The following is a 9617-nucleotide window of genomic DNA, read 5'->3' on the forward strand; positions in this document are numbered from 1 at the left end:
ATTAATGCACTACTGCAATGAATCAATTTACTTCACTAATTTATAACAGGCAATATACAGTTTTTGCGCACTAAATTCTGTTAAATAACTTTTCTTTGGAAGATTATGTTGCTGAGCGACCGAGCATTCACATTATTAGCTGTCGCGAAACGGTTTAATAATGCGATACTTACTATCTCTCTATCTCTCGCCTATAAAGTGTTTCCAGACTTGTTTCGTACCACGCTGCCAGTTAGTCCACGCAGCCAGTTAATCCACGCAACCAGTAGTTTGTCCTTGCTACGAGGGGACAATCCATATGTGGCTGGAACTTATGGTGGACATGTTGTTAAGTCGTTCGAATTAGAGACTGTACCACGGGACCGTCCATACTGAAAAAGAAAAGAAATCGAAAGTCATACATACTAAACATACAGTTTGTATGGTATGGCCCATTTGTTTTTGTATGGCCCAAAATGGCTACAGATTGTTTCGGTTTAGATTGCAGATTACAATCATGTGGATCACGGTGGAACACATCCTGATGAAATGCTCTTATTGTCAATCGTTCTTAGGACGATTGGGAAGGATGGGAAGGATTCGTGATAATTTTTGTGACTAATTGTACTTTGATGATCTGTTAACCCCTCCTTCAACTGCACTGAAAACAGAATAGTCAACTCAGGACTCAGTTCTGGGAAGGTCACGCGTGGTTATTATAATTCGCTTCGTGGTGGTTTGGCATTTGGCAACTAAATGGCAAGGTAGCGTGTCGCGTTACCACACACATGGATTACCATTGACCATTTTTTCAATAAAGGGCTTCACAACAGTTTTCAGAAGCATTCAGTGGCCATCCATTTACAGCTTAAGGCCCTGTTTTAAAAAATACGGGGAAATAAAGGTCCCTTTGATCGATGGTTTTCAAAGAACACTATGCTTCCGTCGTGATGTCCAGATTCTGACAAATCATTCGGACTCAAACACTCTTCATGGTAAATATACCTGTAGTGGTGGTAGTAATAATAGTGGCAATAGACATCAAAATAGGTCATATGCCATAAGCTAGAAGTAATAAAGATTGTTTCTGTTGGCACGAAATGTTCTTTGCTCTTTGACAAAGAATTTAGAAGTAAAAAAGTGCTTTTCTGTTTCGTAGCTTGGTTTTTATTAAGACTGAGTTATATGAACAACATGCTGCAACATTCCTTCCATGGTAAAAAACAATTTGTGTTTTTTTTTTATTAATTTCAAGCAAAGGGCACGTATTTGCTCACTTTTTTTTTAAATCTCTATGCAATTATTTTGTCTCCGTTTTGGTAAGCACATACGTCCGAAAATGCTCTTGCTAAAAATAAACGTAATGCAAATCGATTTGTTTCCAATGCAAAAAAAAATCTTATAGCATGAGTTTGACAAATCGTCTATACCAGCGGTCGGTAAAGTCCTGCCCGCGGGCCAAATGCAGCCCGCCGCAACATTAGATCTGACCCGCCGGCGAAAGGAATTGCCTGATGTTTAAAGATAGCAAGAAACTATTCGTATAAAATGTTACTGGACAACTTTTAACATGACATTTCATTCCATCGTACTTGTACACCCTTGATTAGCGTAATATGGATTAATTGACTAATCATTACTGGGGTTTTCAGAAGTTCTGATAATTTTGGGACACGTTTTTGACTCTTTCTTACGGGAATTGTACTTTACGTATCGAGAAGTGGACTCTACGGTACACTTTTTGGACAGGCTCATTCAAAATATAATAAAGTATCGATTCAATGATTTTTTTTTTAATTATAACTTTACAAGCGTCTTTCACCAGCAAAATTTGGTGGTTCGATGTATTCTCTTCGTCTTGTGGCACAACAACCGCTGCCGGTCAAAACCTGCCTGTACCCACTAGTGAAGTGGGTTTGGCTTTCAGTGACTTTTTGTTACCGTAGCAGGATAGTCAGTCCTACGTTTGGGGGCACGGTCTGTTCGGGGCTTGAACCCATGATGGGCATGTTGTTAAGTCGATCGAGATGACGACTGTACCACCAGACCGGCTCAATTCCGGGTTGCAGGTTCGATGTATACAGTGACAATGTAAAAATTAAACTCTTTTATAAGTCATAAAATTCAAACCAGATTGTATTTATCTGCAGAATCGAACAATCTTAAAGTAGTAAAATTACATTTATCTTAGTTGAGTTAAAATCTTTTCTACTTGTATTTGATAACCGCACGTAAACGCTTTTACGTTTTATGATATTAGTCAATTGTTTAATGGAACTTGGCCACGTGGCCTCGAAATGCAATATTTCTACCAGAGATTAATTGGAACAAGTCTTGTAGGATGAGTGGCTCAAAAATACGCCATTTTAAGGCTCATATGATTTAGCGCGTTGGTCAAGTAGTCACCAATAGTCATAAATCCATTCAGAAACGAGATCAAGACTTTTTTGATTTCATAATCATTGTTTTCTTACGCACATTACGCCAAAAGTCTGATAGACTAATACTTTTTGCACGCCAAACAAACGACTTTTTTTTAGTTTTTAAAATAATTTAGTAGTTATTGCACTACTTCACTGCTCATTTTTTAGCAATACGTATGTAATGATAGACCCTTTATCAAACCTCATCTTTACTTTCAACATCCCATGCCTATTTGGGCCATAATCCGTCTTTATCTGTAAAAAATTCAGCTAGACGTATACTTTTTGGACTGACTAGCTTCCAGGTGATATGAAGTGTGTCCAAGCACAGTGTAATAAGAAAAGTGTAAGAAAGTAAATTTTTTGAAGGACCAGCCCTATCAATTATACGATTAATTGAGCGAGACTATCAATACAACCAGGCCCTTCACGATTCTAGCCAGTTTTTTGTATGGATTTTGACAGTTGGGGGCAAGTATGGGGGCACGGTTTATTCAGAGCTTGAACTCATGACGGGCATGTTGTTACAGGGTTTCGAATCATATAAGGGAATAGTTCAATCACTTAGGGAAATGTTGCAAATCGGTAGGGGAATATTGCATGCAAGCTGTGAATGTTTGCAATCACTTAGGGGAGTGTTGCAATCGATTAGGGGAATTTTTCAAGCGTACTGTGGAGCTGTCATCAGACTGTGGGTGCCGCTGTAAAAAGCTTAGAATTGATACCGATGATGCTTAATAAACATACACTAGGAAACTTTGCAACAACTAGTGATTGATTGTCGGAATCGCATCCACTGCTCAAAACCATTTCCGATCATAGCTATTCCGACTTCGAATCCGGCCAAATCAAACCAACAGTTCCGTTCGGTGCTATCCGAAGCCTATAGAGCCGTTTAGAGCCATTCGGAACCGTTGAAGTCATCGTGTGGTATATCACTTTTAGTGTACAATTGAAAAAGGGGTGTTTTGTTGGCACTGTAACTTTTATTTATACTCTCTATAATTTTCTCTATAATTGGACAGAGTTTCCCCTTATGAAGTCTAACTTTTATCTGCCTATCCTAAATCCTATCCCGCTATTTATACTAAAATTTCCCTATCTAATCCTAGCTTAATTCATTTACTTCCTATGTATCCTTAATTCCGTCTTATGCCTAATTTCCTATGCTACCTATTCTATCCTTATCTTTTCGTATTAGCTATCCTATTCTAACCTATACTAACACGCTTCTACCAATCACAACTATTCCTATAAAGATAGCTTACTATAATTTCTGCTATATAGCTTACTATAATTATATTCATTACGCCTATGTGTATGCGCCACACCTCCCCCCTTTAGAAATGAAAATCGTATAGCATAGATTTTCATCGTTTGACTAACCTATTTTTATGTACAGTACTTTCCTTTTTGCTGTATTTGCTCACGATTGTACAATTTGGGTTTTGTATTTTAGAAACAATATATGGACCTAAATATAAAGGATCTAGTTTTCTCCTGTTTTCGTTCTTTAAGTACACCTCATCTCCTGGTTCAATTATTAGCGGGTTGATGCTGCAGTTTGGAGCGATGTGTCTTTTTTCTTTTTGCTCAATTAATTTCTTTCGCGCTACTTCGTTTGATTTCTGTAGTTTGTACTTTAATTCATTGTAATAAAGTTCGTGATTATACACAGGTTCTATTTTGCCTGTCACCATGTCTTGTGGGAGATTTGCTTTTCTCCCAAATAATAGTTCAAATGGCGTATAGCCAGTATCTGTATGTGCTGTGGTGTTGTAACTAAACTCATAGAATTTGACCCAGTTATCCCAATCATCGCCATGCTCGTTGGTAAATGCTCTCAAATATTCGTTTAAAGTTCTATGGTTCCGTTCTAAAGCGCCTATTGTTTGTGGGTGATAAGCAGTCGCAAACGTCTGTTTGATCCCCAGTGCTTCTGCTACTTTTTTTAACACTTCGTTGTTGTATTCTAGACCTTGATCCGACCGCATTTCTGCAAATTTACCGTATGTTAAAATGACATTCTCTATGAGAGCTCTTGCTATTGTGTTGGCCTCTTTATTTCCTGTTGGTATCAAGATTACATATTTTGTGAGGTCACATTGTACAGTAACAGCGTACCTGTTGTGCTTGGCTGTTTTTGGAAGAGGGCCCACTGTATCTATTGAAATTATTTCGAACGGCCTTAAGGGTGTCGTTGTTACTACTGGCTTCTCTATTGTGTGTCGTGTTATTTTGTTTATCTTACACATTTCGCAGTTTTTAACGAAGCGTTTTATATCTTCTTTCATGTTTTTCCATTTATATTTGTCTCTTATTTTTAGATAGAGGCGATATTGCCCAACATGTCCTCCCGAAGGTAGCATGTGATAATTGTGTAGAATTTCTTCTATTTCTTTTCTTGCTGTTATCCACTTAGGTGGTACAAATCCAATAATCTCGCAACCGAAAATGGTTCTATCTACGATTTCCTTAATGGTTTGAGGCGAGTATTGAGTAAAAATTTCGTCTTCCATGGAGATAGCTAATTTGTCTCTATTAAGCTTTTTTGCATAAGTACATAATCTTAGAAGAGCAGCCTCGAATGCCTGACTTCCATTCTGGTTTAATCTGATTATTGTACTTTCTAGTTCCTTGTTGTAGTTGTTGTTAAAAAGTGTTATTTTAATTGAATCTTTATTTATTTTTGACTGAATTTTTAATAATTTATTAACCTCTGATGGGTTCTCTGTGTTCCAAAATGCTGGTTTTCCTATCTTCTCGTTTGTGTCGTTTTGTGTTACAGGATTTGTTTCCTCTCTATTAGCTCTAGTCATTGCCCTAGTCTTTACTACTAAAGCTTGATTGTTGTTGGCCTCATTAGTGCATTCTTGCAATGATTTCAAACGATCAGAGGTTGTTACTATTCTTGAGAGTGCGTCAGCCCCAACGTTAGTTTTACCGGCTACGAATTCTACTTCAAATTCAAACTCCTCAAGGTCCAATCTCATTCGTGTTAGTTTGGAGGTCGGATTTTTCATGTTGAACAGAAAAACTAGGGGTCTATGGTCGGTACGAATTTTAAATTTTCGACCATAGACATAAGGTTTGAAATAATTGATAGCCCAATGTATAGCTGTCAATTCCTTTTCTATGGTTGGCTTGTTTTTCTCACCCTTGGTAAAGCTTTTAGAAGCAAATGCCACAGGATGGTCATTTCCTTCGCATATTTGCGATAGTATGGCCCCACATGCCGTGTCCAACGCATCAGTAGTGATAATGAATTCTTTTGTAAAATCAGGATATTTGAGGACCATAGGTGATAGAAGGTTGTTGCGAAGGGTATCAAAAGCTTGTTGACATTCGGACGACCAATTGAATATTTTTCCCTTTTTTAACAATTCGTTTAAAGGTTTCGCGATTTCCGCAAAGTTACGAATGAATTTACGGTAGTAATTGCAAAAAGCAACAAATCTTCTAACTTCGTCTGAGTTAACTGGTTTGGGGTAATTTTTAATTGCTTCAAATTTGGATTCGTCAGGATATATTCCCTTGTCTGTAATTTTGTGCCCAAGGTAAGTAACTTCGGTTTGGAAGAATTTACATTTTTGAGGATTTAATTTAAGATTATAATGCCGTAGTCTATCAAAAACTTTCTTTAAATTATCAAGGTGGTGCTTAGTAGTGCAACCTGTTATGATTATATCATCGATGTAAACGAACGCGCTCTCAGGGGTTAACCCAGCCATTGCTATTGTAATCATGCGCTGAAAACTATTTGGGCTCACGTTTAGTCCAAAGGGTAACCTTTTGAATTGATAGTGGCCTGTAGCGGTGGAAAACGCAGTATACTTCCGCGATTCTTTATCCAAAGGTATTTGGTGGAAACCTGACATGAGATCTAGTGTTGTGAAATATTTTGCCCTACCGAGTTGATCTAATATTTCATCGATCCTGGGCAATGGAAATTTATCTGGCATTATTTTTTTATTTAATTGCCGGTAATCTACGACAAGTCTCCATTTTTTCTCTGTCTCTGATTTTTTCGGAACTAACAATATTGGGGAATTATAGGATGATACTGAATGCTCGATAATATCATTTTTTAACATTTTATCGACTTGTTGTTTTATTTCATCTGATTGGGAATGAATTTGTTTATAATTCGGAACGAAACACGGTATGTTGTCTTTTAGCTGTATCGATTGTTTGTAAAAATTATTAATGGAAATTTTATCTTCATTTACGCAGAACAGGTCTGTATATTTTGCTAGGAGGTTCTTTAAGCCACTTTCTATGTATTGTGGGACATTTTTCATATTTATGCTATTTATTATACTATCAAATCTGGTTATTTCCTTGTTATCAGAGGGTTTTGTAACATTATAATTTTTCACTTGATCGACTTGGGGTCTGAAGGACTTATGGTTGATGAAAATGTTTTTCTCAGTTGTGTTTATAAATTTTACGTATTGGTTTTCCTTCGATATGATTGAATTGCCACAAAATAATCCTGGCCTTATTTCTTCTGCAAACACAATAGAATCTTCGTCGATGTTTGGCAGTTTTACTTTTCGTATCACTTCACTTCGCGTGGGTAATATGAAACCATCATTGGATTTATCTTCTATGGGTTGGCAGACGGCCATGCCATTGTGAGTAAAATTGAGTAGCCAATGCTCATAATCAATTACACATCTATAGTTTGCAAAAAAATCTCTGCCCAAAATGCCATCTGCCCCAATATCTAATTCTTTTGGTATCAGGTGGAATTGGTGTTTGACAGACGTCTCTCCGAAATGTATTGTTGTAAAAGTAGTGGCTAAAGTATCTATTGTATGAGTAGTTATACCTGTCAGATTAATTTTGTTTTGCGCAGATATGTGTTGGTTGGACTTGATTTTATTTATTTTAAACAAAGAAACATCTGCTCCGGTGTCTATGATTAGGTGACTGTATTCTTCTGTTGACATTTCTACTCTTACTTTGATAAGGTTATTGGCATTTAGATTTATGGCTAAGATTGGTAATCGGTATGCTGCGGGTTTTCTTCTAAAAAATGTTCTTGTTCTGTGGCTTGTGTAGTGTAAATCCTGTTATTGTTTCTGTTGGTATTTCTGAAAAATCGTCGGTTATTGGTGTTGTGAAAATTATTATGTTGATGCCGATTATTTGTTTGCCAATTTGAAGTAAAATTTCCTCTATTTTGTGACCTGTTGTACGTATTACGTGTGTACTGATTTGAATATCTATTGTCAAAGGAGCGATTGGGAGCACTAAAGTTTTTTCTAAATGCGAACACTTGTTGAGCTGAATTGTGCATTCTTTCGCTTTCTAGTGCCTTTTCTGTTGCATCTGATATAGAGGTGTACTGCCCTGCTTGTAATATAATCCTTGTTTCCGTGAGTTTGACCTTGTCAATAAGTGTTTCTATTCCTCGCTTGACTGCCATGTCGTTAGCCACTTGCTCCGGTATGTTTTGTTTGAGATACATCACTTTTAATTTTGTACATAGTATCTCCACTTCGTCACATAGGGTCTTCGTGTCTGTATGGCATATCGATTTTAATTCTGCTATAACCTTGTCGGGGTTTATTTTTTCTTGGCATCGTGATTTTACATCCTGTATAAGGGTTTCAAAATCAGTTATGTTTGGTGCTAACCCTAGTTGAGCTTTACCTGTTAATCGTGTTTTGAGGAACTCTACTAGTATCTGCTTCGTGTCTTTCGGAAAAAGCTTCCTTAATAAATTTGCTGAACCCAGAAAATTTTCTAAGCTGTCCGCATTTCCGTCATATAATTGTACTAATGTTGCTGCGGTTTTTATATCAAAATCCTCCATGGTTTTCCTTTTCCAACGGCGTAATGCAATGCTAATCTTAACAAGTGTTTTAAATTTAAATTGGACTTTATTTTGTAATTGAAACTTTATGTACGAATTAATGTTGTTGTAGCTGATATTTGCAAATTTAGTAATTGTTTCTAATTCTACTGGCGCCTCTGCTATCTTTAATTTGAATACTAAATTTTTAATTTTTTCGAACGTGTTGTTTGCAGTGACACCATAGTGTTCAATCAAACATCTGCGAAACTTTTTATCACCCGGCTTTAATTTTTCTTCAATATCTTGTAGTCTTTTTAAATATTGTTTGATCTTAGGTAACATTTAAACGAGCATGTCGACTATTTTAAGGCAACGAAGGTAAATAATCGTGAAGGGGTATATTGAATAGTGATTTTTTTTTCTATATATGTATGCATATATATTTAATTTTTTATATATATATTTTTTTTTAATTTTTTTTTTATTTTTGCGCGAGAAAAAAAATTAATTGAGCAATTACAATTATAATTTAACCCTTAATCCTTAGCTCCTTAGTATAATTAAACCCAAAAATATTCTTTGTAACCCAATTCTATTTCACTACGCATATCCTACCTTACGGGGGGGGGAGGGGTCATTATCGTATTTCGCTGCTGCATTTGCCGTCCGATATTCTCGAACACTTCATACGCCGTCAACCGCTCTCGCCAAACGCCGTCCGCTGCTCTCGTTAATTCGCACCTTCCGCTGCCGTCGTCACAACACACTTCTCGTACCGCTCGCTGATAATGTGATGCACTTCTCTTACTGCTCGTTTCTCTCGTCGTACACTTCTCTTTCCGTTCACTGCTGTCGTCACACAGTATACTCCTGCCTTCAACCGCCGTCGTCGCACACTTCTCGTACTGTTCACTGCTGTCGTCACACAGTATACTCCTGCCGTCTACCGCCGTCGTCGCCGTCGTTAACACTGTACACTGCACTCGCCGTACAGATCACTACTTTCGTCGCACTCTTCTCATGCCTTCGACTGCTGATGATGATAGCAATCCACCACTCTCATTACGCCCGCTTTTACGCTATTAATTTTCTCACACCTCTGTTCTCTCCGACTATTACCGATCACTATTTGCCGTGGTGTGCTATTCCCGTACGGTTCTTTTTTTTTCTCTCTCTCGCTCTTGACACGCATTCGATTTCACCTGACCGCTTGGGAATCTAGTCCTGATTCGACGTGATCCTCGGTCGTTGCTCCAAACGTCGGTCAATGTACTCTCAAGCACACTTGCTAGCTTCGGGTTTGCGTAGTCGAGGAATTACACACGTTACCGTTAGACTTATTTTTTTTTTGTATACCGATGGATGTTTTGTTGTTGGTATTCTGTGCACATCCGATTTGGTATTGCGTG

At 37.4% G+C, this 9617-nt stretch overlaps 1 protein-coding gene across 1 annotated transcript; it reads right to left on the reverse strand.

Annotated features, from left to right (window-relative positions):
• Nucleotides 1–7395: 7395 nt before the first annotated feature.
• Nucleotides 7396–8622, reverse strand: LOC125907414 (uncharacterized). The gene has a single exon (XM_049609359.1). The coding sequence runs from the start codon at nucleotides 8548–8550 to the stop codon at nucleotides 7402–7404; it is 1149 nt and encodes a 382-aa protein (XP_049465316.1). The 5' UTR covers nucleotides 8551–8622; the 3' UTR covers nucleotides 7396–7401.
• Between the last annotated feature and the right edge of the window lie 995 nt (nucleotides 8623–9617).

The sequence above is a fragment of the Anopheles coluzzii genome, chromosome 3 (genome assembly GCF_943734685.1).
Source record: "Anopheles coluzzii chromosome 3, AcolN3, whole genome shotgun sequence".
NCBI classification, from domain to species: domain Eukaryota; kingdom Metazoa; phylum Arthropoda; class Insecta; order Diptera; family Culicidae; genus Anopheles; species Anopheles coluzzii.

Coding starts and splice junctions, on each gene's coding strand:
- LOC125907414 (XM_049609359.1), bottom strand. CDS start 8,550: ATGTTACCTAAGATCAAACAATATTTAAAAAGACTACAAGATATTGAA.